At 36.7% G+C, this 21300-nt stretch overlaps 2 protein-coding genes across 9 annotated transcripts in view; one reads left to right on the forward strand and one right to left on the reverse strand.

Moving 5' to 3' along the window:
• The window catches only part of ART3 (ADP-ribosyltransferase 3 (inactive)), a 129608-nt gene that overhangs the window by 73757 nt on the left and 34551 nt on the right, over positions 1–21300 (reverse strand). For 2 of the 8 annotated variants that reach the window (XM_072624108.1, XM_072624112.1), the window contains one exon: positions 2716–2802. The exons of 5 other annotated variants lie outside the window; for them this stretch is intronic. The gene's annotated coding sequence lies outside the window, so the exon portion shown is untranslated. Of the gene's footprint in view, positions 1–2349; positions 2402–2715; positions 2803–21300 lie in introns of all 8 variants that reach the window. One more of the 8 variants, XM_072624109.1, reaches the window with a different exon arrangement.
• Positions 4415–7401, forward strand: CXCL10 (C-X-C motif chemokine ligand 10). The gene is given in 5 exon segments (XM_072624070.1): positions 4415–4539; positions 4542–4625; positions 5107–5233; positions 6382–6471; positions 6983–7401. Coding segments are annotated over 5 exon segments (426 nt in total). The 5' UTR covers positions 4415–4424; the 3' UTR covers positions 6993–7401.

The raw sequence follows: 21300 nt of genomic DNA on the forward strand, positions 1-21300 counted from the left end.
TGACAATTAACATTGGTTTTTGAAGAAAGACCAAGTTGAAATATGTGTCAATTTTACAGAGGTGGTTGCTCTTTCAGATTCTAGACACCTTTACATCACTCCAGTGAATATTACTATTATCATCATTCTTTTAAGCTCTTATGTTCTATGGAGCATTCATGATAATAAAGAAATGCTTTCCATTTCTTGTTTTCTATCCTTTAATAAAAAAGAGAGAATTAAGTACATAAATATAGCAAATTTAGGTCTTAAGAGGATCACTAGGAAAATAAAAATTGTATTTTGCATATCTGTTTTTTGACTGTTAAATGTAATATATGGTAGAAATGAATTAACACACCAACTTAGAATGTTACAGTTGACTTCTTACAAGTTTGGGCAGCTAACCTATTATGTTAGGATTAATGTTTTCTTTAGAACATACATTGTTCATTCATGCAATTTCATCTTTGGAATGGCGATGTAGTTAACCTGCTTTTCTAAACCTGACAAAAAACTGTAACTTTGATTTACTGGACAGAGATAAAACTTGGGCAATCAGGCAAGATCAACCTTGTGTAGTTTCACTTTCATGAAGTACAAAACGGAATTACTTCTTAGAAATCAGAAGGGTATGAAATACAGTGATTACGTAACTTTGATTATTAACTGCCACAATATATGGAAATCCCAAGGATACTTTGATTTCTAATAAATCATACCAGTTTCTCTAGCACCCTTTAACATTTTCAAAAAATATGGATCTATCCCAAAACAAACTGTGAATTAAAAACTGAACACCCAGTTCATATCCCAGTAAATGTCTATTACGCTAAACCAAAAGGAAACTTTGCCCCCTGCAAAAGACCAATGACAGATCAGTCCAAAGCAGACTGCCCAAACTTTCCTGCTCAAAAACGTTTCTGGCAAATGATCCACCAGTTTCTGCTTGATCATCTTCAACAACAGACAGTTGTTCAGGCCACAAAACAGCTTGTCTCATTAACAAATTGTTACAAAAGTTTTCTCCTTCTAACAATAAAAGTTGCCTCCCTCTAAATTTTCACCCACCGGTGAAAACACTTCCGTTCAACAGCTTCAGTTCTGCAGTCATGTATTAAGTACTTGACCCAAGGCACTGTGTCAGGCAGGGGTCAGTGATACAAGAAGCAAAATGGCATAGTTTGGACCCTCGAGTACTTTTTTTAATCTACTGTTTTGAAGGGAGGGGAATATATAACACATTTTTAAAAGTTGGTATTATAGAAGGTAGAACCTAATCCGGGCAAAGGAGAGATCGAAACAAAATGTCCCAGGAACATCTGAGGCATACAGCACTTTCTGAACATATCTTAATAATTGTCATATGTGCATTAGCCTACAAAATTATGACTGCCAAAATGTATTCTGTAATTTTTTATCCATAAGGATATGTTTGCTATTTTGGATTTATGCCTTCTCTTATCAAATGCTAGCGCTTGCTTGAAAATATATACACATTACCATTGCCCTGGAACACAGAGCCTCTGTGTTGACATGGACCAGGTTCAGTCCTGGGGAAGGCTAACCCAAAAGAGAAGGGACCTTGCTTTTCTTGTATTCTCTGACTCATTGCTTCTACCTGGAATTCCAGGGAAATGCTCTTCATTATGTATCATATATAGGTCCTCCCTCCAAAAAAGGATCAATAGGGCCCATTTTAGAAAGGCATTTATTATACTAAGTATTTGATATCAGGCATAGGACAGCTACGTCACACAACCACGGAATTTGAGTGTTAGAACAGACCTCAGTGACCATTTTCCAACATGAAGGGACTCCTACCATAATGTTCTGGACATGTAATTATTCATCCTCAGCTTGAAGACCTCCAAGAACACCCTCTACCACTTGAGGCAGCCCATTCCAAATCTGGAGAGCACCAGAAGAAGCTCTCAGGTCATTAAAGCTGAACTTTCTCTTTGCAGTTTCTCCCCTTTGATTCTGGTTCTGTCTTCTCACCCCAGACACAGCAAGCCCAGTCTCCCTTCCATGTGACATTTCCTCAAATTCTTGAAGATTGCCCTCATATTACCCTCGAGTCTCTTCTCCAGGCTAAAAAATGCTCAATTCCCAGAATCCTTTGCTATCCTCACCACAAAAGAAATAAGTAAAGACTCAGATGTGTACATTAACAAATACTTAAAATGTGTAATGATAATCTATCAGCTGTATTATACTCTCCCAAGACATCTGAGCAAAACACTCCCAGAGATAGATGCTCCAGCCAAACAGGCATGACCTGGACTTCCTTAGTACTCTGAGTTGTTGCATCTTCCTAACAATGGTCAACCAACTCCCATTCAGAAACTCTAGACCTCTGAAACTCACAAGATAGTTGACAAGGCTGCAGACATCAGTCTCCCAGGATCATGGTTTTGTTCTGCATTCAGGGAAAGAAATACAAAGCAGAAGAATCAGCCAGGGATATGAAGTCCTATGGCTCACCTAGCTAAGCATACAGTGAAGGCTAGTAAAGCTTGAAACTGCACTGAGATTTTTGGGACACCTTGCTTGCTGAAGACTGCCAGGGCTGCTGAGGAGGTAAAGTCCAAGGGAGAACTGACCTGGTTGTGTCCCTCAAAAGCACCAGCCCATCAGAAGAAATAATGCTTTTCCATACTTCTTAACATTCTAGTAAAGGGACAGCTACTTCTGGATTAGCCAGCAGTACATGGGAGTACTAGCAAAACCTACCTCGGTGTTGTTGTGAGGATCCAAGGAGATAATATTTGTCAAGCGCCTAGCATAAATTAAGCACTATGTAAACATTTACTGCCTCCCCTATTTCAAAGAAAAGAGAAAGATTTTATTAAAAGGAGATCTTTGTGAATTTTTTATGTTTTTAAATTTTAAATAATTTAAATTGTAAAATAATTTAATTTTTAAAAATTTCAATTGAAAAATAATTAGAACTCAAAATAATTTCAATTTTTGTATTTAAAAACATTTTAGTTGTTAATTTAAGAAAAAGTAACAAGACTATTTCTACAGTTTGATGAATAAAAATGTCCTCTGTGAATAAATATTCAAAATTCACTTTAAGAAATGAAATTTCCTGGGTATACATCTTAATGAAATTTCCTGCACACACCTATGAATCTATATGCAATCAACAGAAAATGTATTTTAAAAAGTACCTCTAATAATCCATTCTGAATGGATCATAACAGCATCTGGTAAATCTCTGCTCCTCACAACTTAGTTTCAACCATAAGTAGTGATGGCTTCCTTGACCAGATGACAAGACTGTTAAATTTAGATTTTACAACTTCCAGAAAAGAACGAAATGGAAAAATTTGGAATCCAATCTAGAATCCCCAAAGTACCAGTTCAGAACAGTGAAGAACACCCAACAAAACAAAGATTTAACAAAACTAAGGAGAAGCACCAGCAAACTCCTCTAACCTGTCCAGACCAGTACCAGGAGACCAGACCTGAATCCTACAACACTCTCAGTTCAAGGACCAGAGAGAAAAAGAAAAGGCAAAGAGTTAGCTCTCATATGCCCTCCAGGAGGGGCAGCTAAGTGGTGCAGTGGATAGAGCAACAGTGCAGGAGTCAGGAGGATCTGAGTTCAAATCTCATCTCAGACATTTGACATTCACTAGCTGTGTGACTGTGGGCAAGTCACTTAACCCTCATCCTGGGTCATCTCCAATCATCCTAATGAATATCTGGTCACTGCATTCAGATGGCTCTGGAGGAGAAGTGAGGCTGGTGACCTGCACAGCCCTCCCTCACTCAAAACAAAGTCAAATGCAAGTCATGTCATCATTTCTCTGATGGCATGGTCTTCTTCAGCAACAAAGGACAAACACACACACACCCTCCAGGAGACAGAAAGGGCTCCCCAGAGAAAGTTGACTGCCTTCTCTTTCTTTTTCCTATCCTATCAGCACCTTCTAGTCTTAAGTAAGGAGTTACAGAATCATGGTCCCTTGCCTCCGTGTCCATGTGACACAGACTAACCTCCCTCATCTATGGTCATACTAGACTATAAGCTCTTTGGGGCAAAAAGGCCACAATCTATTTGTCTTCCTATCCCTTTCAGGATCTGCCTCAGTGTCTCAGTGGCAATAGGCAGTTAATCAATATTTATTAAATGGATGAATGGCCTCTTTTCATCTTTAATCATTTGAATATTTCCTTGGCATTTTTATATGTGTGTTTATAAACAGCTTAAACATTTTACTTCATTTCTTACTTGGCCCAAATTCCTCAGCTGGTTACTGAAATAAGCTCATCTGTTACAGCGATTGAAAGGAAAGAGAAACTTAAGATTCTTTTTGTTGAAAAAAACAAACAAACTGGGGGATTCCTTGAAAAGGAAACAGTGCTAGATAAAAAATACTTTCAGTTCTATAATCTGGGACTTCCCCAGGAACAAGTAAGTGTGCGTTGTAATGGGATCAAATAGAGGTAAGGGGAGCAAAGAGCCTATAAATACTGATTCCTATGCACATGGTCTCTCAGAGACTCTCCAGCTCTCAGAGCACACTGGGACTAAAGAGGAGCATCCAGTCTTATCACCATGAACCGAAGTGCTACCCTTTGCACAGTTCTCCTCCTTTGCTGGCTCTTCATTATTTTGCCCAGGGTTCAAGGTAAGAAAGCACAATGATATATTATTTTATTTTGACGTCTATAATAGAATTGAATATATACATGTTAGTAAAGAATTGAAATGCATATGAGTGAAAAGGCACCCAGAACAACAGACAAAGCCTCTGTGATTTAAACCAACTTGTCAAAGTCCAAGAGAAAAATCTCCCAGAGCAAACTTAAAACTTGGGGTTGGTCCCATTTGCTGAATGCTATCTTATCAATGTATTTTTTTCTAATCAAATCATCCTGAAATTCACTCATCGTGAAAACTTGTGATATTTAAAAGATCCTCAAAATTCAGCTTCCTTGTAACCTGGAGCTTCTGCTTAGACAAATTCAATGTGCTTTTGTCTGCATTGAGCAAGTTCATTCTGACTCATGTCTAAGTGGTAGTGTTCTGCTGAAAGCCTCCTATGAATATTCACTGCTCTCTGGGGCACCATAATAACTTGTTCTATTCTGCCAATTTCTTCCCCTAAGGATCCCCACTCTCAAGAAGTGTACGTTGTCGATGCATCAAACCTCATGATGGTGTCCCCAATGTGAAATCCTTACAGAAACTTGAAGTGATTCCTCAAAGTTCTTCATGTCCACGTACTGAGATCATGTGAGTAAAAACCCACCTATTGGCTACGTGTGTATAGATAGCACTTTCGCAGGTCCATCATAGTTCTTAATCAAACATCAAAAGTGTAAGGAATTATGGTACAAGGAGAAGAACAGAGGTCTTAAATTCAGAATTTCAAATCCTAGCTTGTATACTCACTACTTGTGACATAATAGACATATCACTTAAATTTTTTGGCCCTTGAGATAATTACACTTGTTACCTACTTCATAGGGTTGTTCTATAGAAAGTGCTTTGTAAATCTAAAAGTTCTATAATAATGTGAGTTCTGATACTGAATGATCACAGAAAAGATCAGTAACAGTCTAGTTTGACCATTCTGAGCCTTTTGTAAAACTGGACCTAAGCTTTTGACTTAATGCTTACAAAGTAAGATTGTTCTAGTACAGCACAAGGAAATTAAGCAGAAATTACTATATAATTTTCATATTTTAAATCTTCTCCCAATGTTTACATCACAAATTCTTTTTTTAATCACAAATTCTCTTTCCTATCTAAAATATAGTCAGGGTTTTTTACTGGGAAAATGAAACTTGGAAAATAAAAACTGTCTGACCGAGACATACAGAGCTCAGTAATCTACTATGAAAGTTAACGAATTGAAAGTATAATCACTTTTAGCAAGGAAGAATATTCCCCAGCTTCTAAATTTCATCTCTTTTCTTGAAATGATCATGAGAAAAACATCATCAACCTGCATTTATTAAACACTTACTATGTGCTAAGCACTGGGGTGACAGATATAATAGATAAAACAATTCCTTATCCATAAGGATCTTATATTTTATCAGGAAAGGAAACGTATGTATACACAAATATATACAGAATAAATACTTTAATAGCTATGTAAGAAAATACTCCTTGTAAGCAGTAAGACAGAAGAAAAGGGAACTATTTTAATCAGGCTCTCCATGAAGATTGGAGCCAATTGTATCGTCTTCATTTTATCAGTGAGGAAACCTCTGTTTGGGATGGGTCAATGTTTAAGATCACAAGAAAGGAAGAAGACTAAGCCTTAGGATTTGAGAGTTGAGTATTTCCAAGACAGAACCCACAGCTTCATTATACTTGTGTAGAGACAAACCTCATCATCACAAATATGTAATTTCTTTCCTGTTTTACTGCAGTGCTACAATGAAGAGAACTCTTGAGCAAAGATGTCTGAACCTTACCTCCAAGCAAATAAAGGATTTACTTAAATTAATTAACAAGAAAAGGTAAGTTTGCTGTGCTTTGTAGGTGAGGCTTCTCTCCAAGAAACAATACACTCAAAAAGAGAGAAATACATGCAGGTTTTGCTGTGGGACATGGAACTTGTCTGTCTAGCCCTGTAATTAAAGTTCCTGTGGCTTAACTTCAATCCATATGGGTTACTCCTTGCAAAAAGGATTTTCATGCTATCTTTAGTGTATGAAGTGACACCAATGGATGATGTCCTGGTTAATTCCAATTTCCAGGAACACAATCATGATAATAAAATCAGATTCTGATAACCTGGATGGACTGTTAGCCAAAGCTCAATAGTGAACGTTTCCATCAAGTTTCATGATCAGGTGCTGAATTTACCCCCATCCTGGAAAGACCCAATGAATGGGGAGATTTAGCAAGGCTTTCACTTTCCTCCCTGAACTTTCCTTGTAGCCTGGGGTTCAATCCTAACAAGATATTGGGCAGAGGTCAAATCAGCCACAAAACAAAACATCTTAAATTTATACTCCTTGTTTACAGATCAAAATAAACTTCCAGTCAGAAGTTGAGATCACCAAATGGCTCAAGAGAAGATGGACCAGGATGGGACTGAATATGTCTCTTCCTCTCCATGACTATCAAGAACAAGAGCTGCTGTATAAACTACCATTTAGTTTTGACATTGTGTTTTAAAGTTTACAAAGTGCTTTGTCACTTCATTGGATCCTCACAATAACTCTGTGAGGGAGGTGCTGTTATTGTTCTCATCATACAAATGAAGAGAATGAGACTGAGAAAGCTTTTTTTTGGTTTTTTTTATAACTTAAACATCCAATGAATGGGTATTTCCATATACGTGACGGAACAGAAAGAAAGGATTGTATATTAATCTGTACATATCTATCATATACTGTTTGCTTTTCTGAAATACATAATAAATTCAACAAGTTTCAAAGTAATTCTCTTGGTCTGTGATTCTTTCTGACTTTCCTTTTATTTTCTTTCCAAGGCTCCAAATTCTTCTCTTTCCTAGTAATCATCATGAGGGGGGAGGTGCACTTTTTAATACAAAGGCTTCAAGGATATTGTGCTCTATTTTTTCCCTTTTTTTGCCTATCATATTCTCAGCTCCCCTTTTCTTCCCATTGGGAAAAAAAGAAAAAGAAAAAGAAAACCCTTGTAACAAATATGTATATTTAAGCAAAACAAATTCCCACAATGGCTGTGCCCAAAATGCGTCTTATTGCGCAGCTTGATCCATCAGTCCTCCCCTGGGAGCATGCTTCATCTCTGGTCCTCTGGACTCATGGAGAGTTATTATATTGCCCAGTTTCTTGACTTAGGAAATTGTTTTTCTCTATAATGTTGTTACTTTATAAATTATTTTCCTAGTTCTGCTTATCTTACAGTGTATTAATTAATACAAATATGCCTAGGTTTTTCTGAAACTGTCCCTTTCATCATTTCTTGTGGTACAATAATATTTCCTATGTTCATACACCACAATTTGATGAGTCATTCCCAAATTTATAAACACTCTCTTGGTTTCCAGTTCTTTGCTATACCAAAAAAAAAGAGCTGCTAAAATTATTTTGCATGCATGGGTCCTTTTCCTCTTCCTCTCTGTGGGGTCTTCTTCTTCTAGAGCTCACCATCTTCTATAATGCTCCCCAGTTCAGAAATGTGTATGCCTATACACATGTAAGCATACACACACACACACACACACACACACACACACAAACATCTAGAATATATCTTAGATATACATTCCCTATTTTTCACTTTACTATGTTTATGAAATCATGTATGTAACTACTAATTAAAGATGAGTAAAAGGAAAAACTAAATCCTAAGGTTAGTATATTGGATCTCAGATAATAATGTAACACATGCAGTATACTTTTGAAAATAAGAAACACGTTTGTCCTTCCAACAGGAAAATAAATGTTCTGATAGTACAGGGACAAAAATGCAAGTAAAAATTTATAATCATAAGGAAAGAGCTGAGTCATTTGCAGTTGCAGCTTTATTCATGCACAGATGCATACCGGGAGCTAGGAAAGTACCTGCTTGGCTTTCACACTTTGGGGTGGGGGAAGTAGGGGTATTAGAGGGGAGATAGCAAAATGAGTGAGGTGCGATTTCCATCTCTCAACATACTGTAATAGAGTCTACCACAGATTAACTGAAGGTCCTGAAAGGAATGATGAGAGGTTGTAGGGTTTGTCCAAAGACCTCTGGATCCAAGTTCCCACCACAGAATCCTCCACTTACAATGTCCTGGGCTCTCCTCCCTACTTACCTGATGATACAGTCCTTGGTTACACAGATACATCTGTCAAAAATGCAATGACATTTTGCCAGTGAAATCATTTAGAAAACTTGGTGATCAATTTCCCATTAATAACAAAAAGATTCACTCATAAGACAGGGTCTCAAACAGGCAATTTTTTCTTTCACAGACATTTAGGAATACAAAATGTTCTTTTAGGAAAATATTGTGATTGAAATTCTTCCCTTTTCACTTCATTCTAAAAGAAAATAATAAACTAAACCTGATCCTGCTTTTTTAAAAAATCATCTCTTACTGCTTTTTGAAAGAGGCATAACAAGCAATAGAATATCTTAGAGTTATCTAAAAATCATTTAGGAATTCAATACACTCTATTTCACCACTGATTATGCCAATAAAAGAGGGTAAACAGTCTCATGTTTCTTGGCAAATGCTAACATTAAAATTGCTGGGAAGCTCCTAGTACATTTCAATAGTCCATAATCCCCACAAATCTCTCCTGTCTTTAATGTAGTAAGAGTTCAACCAAAGGGCACCTCTCAGTGGTGAATATGAATAAAAAGAAATATGTAGAATAAAGCAGGCAGGTAGAAGGAGAGGAGAGAAAGAGTACAGAGAAGATATGGGCATAAAATAGACAGAGCTGTTCTAAATAATCTTGTACATATAGGATCTTTCTCTATTTTTAAAAAATCTCTTGTGAGAATAGACCTTGCAATGGTAAGGCTAGGTCAAAATGCATGCACTATTTAGTTACCTTTTTGTGTATAATTCCAAATTGTTTTCCAGGATTGTTTGCATTCATTCATAGGTCCAACAACAGTGCCTCAATATGCCTATTTTCTCATAGTCCCTCCAATATTTATTATTTCCCTTTTTGGGGTCATCTTTGTCCCTCTGGGTATGAGGTAGAGGATCCTTTTTTGCTCTTTTTAATAACAATTCACATAATATTAGAATTACTCTTTGAATGTCTGATAGAATTCACTTATGAATTCATCTGCTCCTCAAGTGTTTTCCTTTGAAAAGTTAATTTTTGCATTTTTAAAAGTTCTTTCTCTGAAATTGGCTTCCTTAAAATCTCTATTTCTTGTTCTTTTAATTTGACTATTTTGCTTTGGTGAATATTCATTTATTTCATTTAAGTTCTTGACTTTGTAGGCAAAGTAGTTTCTAATAATAGCTTTGATTTCTTCTTCATTAGTTATGAATACTCTGCTTTTTCATGGTAATTTGGTTTCCTCTTCCATCTAGTCCAAATTAGTAAATGGTTTCTTTATTTTAGTGTGGGTTTTTTTAAAAAAAAAAAAAACCAACAAATCCTTGTCTTATTTCTTGTTTAAGTTTTTTTGTTTTCAATTTTTGTTAATTCCTTATTTTCAGGATTTCTTTTTTTGTATTTAATTTAGATTTTTTTAAAGTTCTTAATTTTCCAGTATTTTCAAGTGCATTCCCAATTCATAAGGGATATAAATTTTTCCCTAGGGAATGATTTGGCTGCATGCCCCAAATTTAGGAATATTACCTTATTGTCATATTTAATGAAATTTCCTATCATTTCTATGATTAATCCCTAAGGATTTCTTTGCAATTTAAATATTTTAGTTACTAGTTATTACTTTTTTTTAACAATGATTTGCTAGATAAAAAAAATAATTTTAACCATATCCTAAGTTTCCCTTTTTTCTACAAAAATTGTGAGAGAGCAAAGGGAAATCTGTGGATATTTGATTGAGCTAAATTCCCTTCTTGATAATCAAAAGATTGCTTAAAGGCTCCAAAGAATTTTATTAATTCTGTTTGCAATTCCTATTATTAAATTTTGGGGTTTTGTGCAATTGGGCTCTTTATTCCAGACTAAACTATTCAGGAGCTAGTCTATCTCCGCAGAGATTGGTGGGTTATGCTTTCAGGCTCTCTTCTCTACCCACTAGAGAGAAGGAAAGGAGGGGAGTACAGACTTGAGGAGAATATTTGAATATTTGAAGCAGAAATATGTGGAATAAAGAGGGCAGGTACAAGGAGAGGGGAGAAGTAGGACAGATGGATGTAGAACAGAAAGAGCTGTTTAGTTTTGCACATACATATAGGACCTTTCTCTATTTTTGAGTTCATCGCAAAAACTTTCAGGTGACAGTACACAAAGTACACAAAATAAGTAGAAGATAATTTTGAGGGTAAAGGCATTAGAATCTGGGAGGACCAGGAAAGCTTTCAAGGTAGCACTTGAGCGGAGCTTTGAATGAAACAAGAGATAGGTAGGCGGGCTCCAGCTTGTAAAGGGATCAGGAAGATCCAGATGTAGGAAGTCAGACTTAAGTTGAACCTTGAAGGATGCTGGGATCCTAAGAACAGCTATGTGCTAAGATACATAACTATTTCCTTGCTTCTATCTCCATGTTTGGAGCAACGTGCCAGTAGCATATATATGGAACAGCAAATAAAAGAGTTTGGCTAAAATGTAGAATGCATTGGAACTAGTATTATTTTGGTGGGTCTACAAAGGTAAATGAAAAAGAGAACAGAATAAACTCTCGAGTATTTCACCAGACACTCGCCATCAAATGCTCCCTAAAGAAGTGATTTTATAGTGGAGATGGGAAACAAGTTACTTTTAGATACTACTTATTATCCAGTATAGATACTGCACATCTTAACACATGTTTATCGAAAGATATACTTTGCTGCCAGTGGAAATGGACAAAGAGTTGGAAGTGTGGATGCTGTGGTTTCTTGGGTTTGTGTTTTAATTGGCTACCTAGGCCTGAAGTTGCTATCTGGGAAAAGAAAAGTCACGTAGTTCTGGACTAACATGTCATGGTTGCAACACCTGAAGATGGTTCATGGAAAAGGCACAGGTACTTAGGTAGCAAAAAAACCCCAAAAAAACCCAACTCTGCTGTGTTTCAGGGGCATTAACCAGTTTTTCAGTTCCCAAGGAATTCAAGGCCAAATGGGATGATGGGGACAGAATTAGAAGGCTTCTATTTCTTACCTCTCCTCAAAGCCTTTTAAGAATTGGAACTAAAAATGTTATCTCTAACCCCAGGAGCTAGAGGGTCAAATTAAGGATTATCTATGACATTATTTATTTCTGGAAAAAAGAAAAGATCTCATGACTTGGCTCTATAAAAGTAGAAAGCAAAAAAAAATTACTTATGAAAGCAAGAAACAAATGATAGTATACTAAAGTGGTTCTTTCTATCTTTAAATTACCTAGCCGCTGCCCAAGAAAAACAGCTCTTTAGTGTGTTTTCTAAAGACAAGAAGACAATACAGCATTAGATCAAGTGTATAGCTTTCCTTTTGACACATTTTCTAGGAAACAGTCAGTTCATTAACAAAGGAAACCTAACAGTTGCCAATTACAAAAATGTCAAAAACAGATATATTATTACGCACACAAAAAGGGTCAGTATAATTATAAATAGCCGTTATGACATTCATTTAGCTGGCCTTTTATTAAGCCAGTGTGGAAAGGAAGGTTGAAGCCAGATTTTAAAGGGCTTTGAAGGTCAAACAGAAGAGTCTGTATTCTTTCCTAGAAGAGGGAACCACTGACAATTCTTCACCTCTACCCCTCCTCGAGAAGGCAAGCAATTGGATATTAATTATACATACGTAGTCATGCAAAACATATTTCCAGTTTGGCCGTATTATAAAAGAAAACACAAACAAAATAAAACAATAAAATGGCATTTTAAAAAGTATGCTTCACTTTTTTTTTTACTTAATTTTTCTTGAGTACAATGTTCTGGTTCTGCTGAATTCACTTTGCATGAGCTCGTATACATCTTCCCAGGTTTTTCTGAAATTATATGCTGGTCAGTTCCATCACAATCATGTTCCACAACTTGTTCACCCATTCTTCTACTGCTGGACATCCCCTCAAATTTCCATTTCTTTGCCACCACGAAAAGAGCTTCTATAAACATTTTTGCACAGATAGGTCTTTTTCCCATTTCTTTGATGTCTTTGAGATATAGACCTAGTAGTGATATTACTAGGTCAAAAGATATGTGCGGTTTTATAGCCCTTTAGGTAGAGTTCTCAATTATTTTCCAGAATGGTTACACAACGCCACAGTTTTTCCACATTTCCTCCAGCATTTGTCACTTTCCTTTTCTGTCATATTAGCCAGTCTGACAGGTATGAGGCAGCATCTCAGAGTTGTTCTAATTTGTATTTTTCTAATCAGCAGTGCTTTAGAGCATTTTTTCATGTAACTACTGACAGCTTTTATTTCTTCTTCTAAAAACTGCCTGTTCATATCCATTGACCATTTATCAACTAGGGAGTGGCTCTTAATTTTACAAATTTGGCTCAGTTCTCTATGTATTTGAGAAGTTAGACCTCCATGAGAGAAACTTCCTACAAATTTTTTCCTAGTTTAGCATTGTTTATGCAAAATCTTTTTGATTTCACATAACCAAAATTATCCATTTTACCTCCCATAATCCTATCTCTTGCTTAGCATAAACTCTTCTCGTATCCAGAGATGTAATAAGTATATTTTTCCATGCTCTCCTAATTTACTTAGGATATCATCCTTTACATTCTAAATCATTTATCCATTTTGACCTTATCTTGGTATACAGTATGAGATCTTGGTCTATGCCTACTTTCTGCCAAACTGCTTTCCAGTTTTCCCAGCAGTTTATGTCAGCTACTGAGTTCTTACCCCTAACGCATGAATCTTTGGGTTTATCGAACACTAGATTACCATGGTCATTTCCTACTGTACATTGTATACCTAATCTTTTCACTGATCCAACACTCTATTTCTTACCTAATGCCCAAATGTTTTAGTTATTACCACTTGGTAATATAGTTTGAACTCTAAAACTGCCAGGCCACCTTCTTTAACATTTTCTTCACTAATACCCTTGAAATTTTTGATCTTTGGTTATTCCAGATGAATTTTGTTACTATTTTTCTACCTCTAAAATAATTCTTCTGTAGTTTAATTGGGAAGGCAATGAATAAATAAATTAACAGGTAATATTGTCATTTTTATTACATTGTTTCTGCCTGCCAATGAGCAGTTAATATTTCTCCAAGTTTTCATATCTGTCTCTTTATGTGAAAGTTGTTTTGTAGCTGTGTTCATATAATTCCTAAGTTTATCTTAGCAGATAGACTCCCAAGTATTTTATATTGTCTACATTCATCTTAAATGGAATTTTTCAATCTATTCCTGCTAGTTTTTAAAAAATTTTTTTGTAGTATATAGAAGGCTGATGGTTTATGTGGGTTTATTTTATGTTCTGCAGCTTTGCTTTAACCAGTTTTTCAGTAGATTCTCTAGGATTCTCTAAAGTCTATTACATCACATAGTCTGCAAAGAATGATACTTTGTTTCCTCATTGACCATTTTTATTTCTGCAATTTCTTTTTCTTGTCTCATTGCTACAGTTAGCATTTCTAATACAATACTGAATGATAGTGGTGATAATTGATATCCTGATTCACCCTGATCTTACTGAGAATGCTTCGTGTTTATCCCTACTACAGATAATGCCTGCTCTTGACTTTAGATACATATTAATCATCATTTTAAGAAAAGTTTCCTTGAATCTTATGTTTCCTAGTGCTTTTGATAAGAACAGGTGTTGTATTTTGTCAAAGGCTTTTTCTGTATCTATAGACATAATCATATGGTTTTTGGTGTTTTTGTTATTGATATAGTCAATTCTACTGAGTTTTCCTAATTCTGAACCATCCTGGTATTCCTGGCATAAATGCCACCCAGTCATAGCATATGATCTTTGTCATATATTGATCCTTGCTAGTATTTTATTAAAAATTTTTGCATTGATCTTCATTAAGCAAATTGGTCTGTAGTTTTGCTTCTTTGTTTTTGTTCTCTCTGATTTAAGGATCAAAACCATATTTGTGTCATAAAAGGAATATGGAATTTGGAATTCTTCAACTTTTTTCAAATAGTTTATACACTTTTGTGATTAATTGTTCCTTAACCATTTGGCAGAATTAACTTGTATATCCATCAGGTCCTGTCTTTTTTCTTCTTAAGGGATCACATTGTTCAATTACTTTTTCAAAGATAGGGTTCTATAAGTATTGTCTTTCCTCATCTGTTAATTGGGCAATTCACATTTTTACAAATATTCATCCATTTCACTTAGATTTTCAGTTTCACTAGTATATAATTGGACAAAATAGTTCCTAATAATTGCTTTAATTTCATCTCATTGATGATACAGTCGCCATTTTCATTTTTGATACAGGTAATTTGGTTTCTTCTTTTTAAAAAAAATCATATTAACCAATGGTTTATGTATTTTATTGCTTTATAAAACTAGTTCTTAGTTTTATCTATTAGTTTGATGGTTTTCTTACTTTCAATTTTTTTAACCTCTTCTTTGATTATCAGGATTTCCATTTTGGTGTTTAATTGAGAATTTTTAATTTGTTCTTGGTTTTTTAGTTATATGCCCATTTTACTGATCTGCTCTTTCCCTCTTATTGGTGTTCACATTTAGAGATACAAATTTCCCCAACTATTGTTTTGGCCACATCCCACAAATTTTGGAATGTTGTCTCATTGTAGTCATTCTCTTTAAGAAAATCACTGCTTCTATGATTTGCTCATTTTTTTCAGGATTATTTAGTTTTCAATTAACTTTCAAACTGTGCTTTCATGGTCCTATATTAAATGCAATTTTTATTGTATTATGGTCTGAAAAGGCCACGTTTAATAATTCTATTTTCTGGACTTAGTTATGAAGTTTTTTACATCCTAATACGCTGTCAGTTTTTGTGAAGGTGCTATGTACAGCTGAGAAAAAGATACATTTCTTTCTATTCCTTTTTTCTCCAGAAATTGATCATATCTAACTTCTCTAAGATTCTATTTATCTCCTTGACTTCTGTCTCATTTCTTTTATGATTACATTTATCTAGCTCTGAGAGGGGAAGTTTAGGGCCCCCTACTTGAATAGCTTATTTATTTTCTTCTTCTCTAATTCATTTAACTTTTCCTTTAAGAATTTGGATGCTATGCCATGTGGTGCATATATATTTAGTATTGATGTTAACTCCATTGTCTATGGATCCTTTTAGCAAGATGTAGTTTCTCTGATTGTCCATTTTAATTAGGTCTATTTTTGCTTTTGCTTTGTCTGAGACTCGGATCCAGACTGGCTACTCGATTCCCCCAGGATCTTTCGGTTGAGGGCTCCAAAAGTGGACAGTGCCATCACAGTGGTTGCTGCCACCCTGGGGCCAGGGATGAAGCCAGACCACACACCCAGGTGAAAGAACTTTCTCACTGACCTTTGAAGCTGTCTTTGGTGTTTGTGGGTTGAGAAATCTGGAAACTACAGCTGCTATCCATATTCCACACCCTGAAGCCTGTTCCAGTTCTGTCCATGCACTGTGCCTCAGGCTGGACTGTGCCATGCTCTGAACCCAGTGCAATAGACCTTTCCTGTCAGCCTTCCAGGCTGGAAATCTCTTTCGCTCAATCATTTTGTGGCTTCTGCTGCTCTAGAATTTGTTTAGAGTCATTTTTTACAAGTATTTTATGGGCTATGGGGAGAGAGCTAGAGTAGTCTGTCTTTTGACTCCACCATCTTGTCTCCTCCTCCAAAGGTCATTCTTGTAAGCAACATATCATTGGATTCTGGTTTCTAATCCACTTCTGTTTTATGGATGAGTTCATCCTATTCACACTTACAGTTATGATTACTAACTGCATTTCTCTCCACCCTATTTTCTTCTTTCTCTCTCTTTTTATCTTGTCCCACCTCTAAAGTCTGTTTTACTTGTGACCATTGTCTTCTTTAATCAGACCTCCCTTTTATCATTTCTACCCCCCTTATCTCCTTCCCCTCCTACTTTACTGTTGAGCAAGATAGATTTCTATTACCAATTGAGTATATATGTGTACACACACACACACACACACACACACACACACGTACATAAAATTCCTCTTTGAACCAATTTGGAGGTACAAGGGTTACTTGTCCCACCCCCACCATTTCTCCCTTCACTGTAACATTTCTTCCTTGCACACCAATTTTGCATGAGATAATTTTCCCCATTCTTCCTCTCTCCTCCCGCTTCCCCCAAGCTATTCCTCTTTGTCACCTATCTACTTTTTTTCAATATCATCCCAGCATAATCAACCAATTCCTGTTCCCTTGTTCTATGTAAAATCCTTTTAAATGCCCTAATAATGATAAAGTTCTCAGATGACACAAGTGTCATCTTTCTTTATAGAAATGTAAGCAGTTTCACTTTATTGAATCCCTTATGATTTCTCTTTATTATGTTCCTTTTTATACACTTGCACAACTACCTCTCTAAATGACAGGAAAAGAGTCTCTAGTTTTTTCTGCTATGGTCACTTCCATTATCTTCCCTGCTTCCTGCAAGTGGTTAAAGGATTAGAGGAAGAAATACGTGTCTGGGGCTCTTTTGCAGAGAGTCAGGAAACTGTACCAAATGGGAGCAAGAAAGGATTGTGAGAAGAGTTTTTTCTCCTTCTGTCTCACCAGCCACTATGGATCTCAAAAGCTAGTTCCAAGAACCCTAATATCCATCTCTGCTACAAGAACTGATCTGACCTAACCCTGCCCTGGCACCTCTCGCATTGTAGTTCTGGCAAGCAGCTTATAATTAATTCCATTTAAGTCTGGATCTCAGCTTTCCCAAAAGGACTCCCCACTGCCCACCACCATCACTCCCATATTGTTCTAACTGCTGTAGCAGGAACTATCTGTTTTCTGTGGCTTGCTTGGAACAAGGAAGATATGGCTCATCATTCCTCTGCTATTTCTCTCTCTTTTCTTCTGTATCGCAGCATTATGGCAATCTTCGAATCTTTCTAAGGAAGAGAAAACTTAGAGATTTTGGGAAATGTACATCTGTATATGTTTTTTTACCTTTCCTCTTATCTCACTATTTCATTCAGTCAAAACTTCCTGAATGGGGCAGAGCTATCAGGAAAACCTACCTTCCCAAAACAGATTACATATATTGCTACTATTTTTTGTTTAGTTCTATTTGAGTGAATAAAGTGCTTACTATGTGTAAAGCACTGCTAAGCACTGGGAAATACAAATAAGTTTCTGCTCTAAAGGTGCTCACATTCTAATGGGGGAAACAACTCATACTGGCACTTTAAGCTACAAATCAAACAGAAAGGTCCCATGATCCTTAGCAGCAACAAACAAGTGGTAATGCCTCTTCTTTAGTGTTACTCCCAAAAATTCCATCAGTTTCTGATGTTGAACCATTTGACAATGCCAAGGACTTTCTTGGCAAGAACTTCATTTTCTGGGTCTTCAGTGGCTGTGGCTGCAGTCTGTCCTGGATGCATCTGTCCTGGAATTGTTCCCAGGACAGCAGCTGCAGACACCAGGCAGGAAGCATTGCTATTTCTAAAGCTCTTGGCTTCAGGGTCTTAGGGAAGATGGTGGTCAAGTTTAACTTGTCTAGCACATGCTGCTTCCTATCTCTTCCTCAGTGGCCTTGCTACTTCAGCTAGTGAGACTTGCCTGCCATGTGAGTAGCAGTTGGTGGCAATGGCTTCTCCACAGGAGCTAGCTCCCTGGATGATGGCTGGGAAGGCTGGGCTGGAAAGGCCCAGAGGTCTAGAAGGTGCTGCTAGTCCCAGGCTCTTGTGCTCATTTGTCTATTACTGGGAACTAGTCAACAGCAGTGGCTTGGGGTGATGAAGGTGAGTAGGTCTATTCTCCACAATCATTTCTCTTCTTAATGATGGCTTCAGGGATGTGGTTAGATGAAAGTTTGGTGGTTTAAGGGGTGACATTCCCAAAGCTCTTGGGTTCATGGTCTTGTGCTATCTCCATCAGAGTCTAAAAAAGATGGTGATCAAACTGGTAGTGATGGTTTGACATTATTGGCAAGTTTTTTAGAAAATGTTTATCTTTTTTCTGTGCTTTTTCACAGTATCATCATTCCCCCAATATTTAGGATTCTAACCCTAAATGCACTCAATTCTAACCCCCAACCCTTCCCAGAGAACCATTCAATATAACAATCATTTTAAAGACAAAAAAGAAAACATCCCAGCATAACTGATCAATACTTCAAAAAATTATACACTTGTGAGCCTCCCTCCTCTGGAGAGGTCTTCTCATATCTCTCTTTTAAAAAAAATTTTTTTTTTCATTCAGCCATAATCTTCCCTTTCTCCCTCCTACCCTCCCCCTCACCTCTACTCCACCCTCAACTGAGAATGAAAAAACAAAATGCTGCTATATGGATGGTCAAAGCAAAACAGATTTCCATATTGGCCACATCCAAAAGAAATACCTACACATGTTAATATTCATTTACGTATGCATTTGTGTGCATGCACATACAGACATATACATATGTGTGTGTTATTTCTATTTGTCTCACTCTGCATGATGAGCCCCAGGAAGTATGGGGTGTTCCAAGAGAACTAGTACCTCCAGTGTGAGGGCTTATCAAGTCCTTTTCAGGGATATTTATCCATTTTTAGTGTCCACTCTTTTACCCAACTCTTATCTGTGGCTCCAAGAAGCTGTAGCATGTACAGCAGTCACATCCTTAAACTGTTTCAGCAGGTGGGCTAAATCAGGCTGAGGGCAACTGATGAGCCTCAAATTCATTGGTGAGTTAAGGGGATGGCTTCCCCTAGCATGTGAAGACTTTCCTCAGTGGAATGAGTGAATGAGAACAATTTGTTCCAACATCCATGACGGCAACTGAGGCAGGCACTGAGGAGTGCTTAGTGCTTGGTCAGACATTGAAGACACCAAAATCATCCACTGCATCCCAGACCATTGCCAATTGTTTTAATTTTTGTCCTGCCACTGGATTTCAATGACTCTGGACGAAAGGGTGAGGCTGCCACCTTTGTGTAACTCTGCCTCACTTAAATTCAGTTCACCCACCCATCCATCGTGACATCACTAGGGATATCACTAGTCCTCTTCAAAAATGAAGGCACGCAACAACCATGAGTCCCACCACCTCTATTAGGAGATGAGTAACTCCTTTCATCATCAGTCCTCTGGAATCCTGGTTGGGTATTACATTTCTTAAGAGTTTGTAAGTTTTTCAAACTTGTGAGTCTTTACCATTTTGTTGTCATTGTATAAACTGTTCTTCTGATTCTGTTTACTCTCTATCAGTTCATTCAAGTCTTCCCAAGTTTCTCTGATACTATCACTTCATCATTTCTTACAGCACATATGAGGTATTACATCACAGTCTGATACAACTTTTTCGGTCAGTCCCTAATTAATGGACATGCCCCTGGATTCCAATTCTTTGCCACCTCAAAAGGAGCTATAAATAACTTGTACATCCTTCAACTTGATGTTGTTTAATACCTATCCCTCCCTTGATGTACTCTCCTATTTTGTCTTCTCCCTTACTCCCTTTTCCTCCTTTTTTCCCTGTTGAGTAACATATATTTCTATAGCTATGGTGCATATATTCTTCCCTCCTTTGACCAGCTCAAATGAGAGAGAAGTTCAAGCATCGACTGCTCCCCCTGTTCCTTCTTACACCTTGACTGTATAGACTTCAACTTCTGCATCCCAACGGCATGAGAGAATTCTCCCACACCTTCCTGTCATTTCCCTCTGCTAGCATATTTCCTTACACTATCTCTCCAGTCTTCGTTTAAGATAATCAAGACATAACAAAACTACTCTTATGTTTAATTAGACTAACTTTATTACCCCTGATAATGACACAGTTCAGAGGGAACATTTGCATCATCTCCCCAAGAAGAGGTTTATCATTGTTTTAGTCCTTTATCTTTGGTCATTCATATTTACCTTTTTTTTCTATTTCTCCTAATTGCTTTGTTTGGATCTTGAAATGTCTCTACAGCTCTGGTCTTTTCATCAGGAATGCTTGAAAGTCTTCTGTTTATTCTAGGCTATAAGCCTCTATATCCATTGCCTTCTGGAATATCATATTCCAAACTCTCTGCTCACTTAAATCATACATGACTGTCCTCTTTATATAAATTCATTTTTTTCTGGCTGCTTGCATAGTTTCTCCTTGATCAAAAAGCTCTGGGGTTTTGGCTGTGATATTCCCAGGGAATTTTCATTTTGAGATTTCTTTCAGGATATTTCCACTTTGTCCTCTGGTTCTAGGAGATCTATGTAGCTTTCTTTCATGATTTCTTGAAATAGGATATGTAAGCTCATGCTGTGTTCATGTCTTTCAGGCAGTCTGGTAATTCTTAAACTCACTTTATTTTCCATTAAAAGTTGGTTATTTTTGCTACAAGATATTTTGTATTTTCTTCTATTGTCTTGAGTCTTTTGGTTGTGCTTTAATATTTTGTGTTGTCTCAATAGAGTCACTGGCTTTTATTTCATCCATTCTAATTTTCAGGACTTTGGTCCTTCGGTAAGATTTCATAACTCTTGTGCCAAGGTGCTAATTCCATTTCTAATTCTTTCTTCAATAGCTTTCATTTTTTCCTTTCCTTTCATGTCAGCCAATCTGATAGGTATGAGGTGGTAGCTCAGAACTGTTTTAATTTACATTTCTCTAATCAATAGTGATGTAGGGC

Source organism: Notamacropus eugenii, chromosome 7 (assembly GCF_028372415.1).
Source record: "Notamacropus eugenii isolate mMacEug1 chromosome 7, mMacEug1.pri_v2, whole genome shotgun sequence".
Lineage (NCBI taxonomy): Eukaryota > Metazoa > Chordata > Mammalia > Diprotodontia > Macropodidae > Notamacropus > Notamacropus eugenii.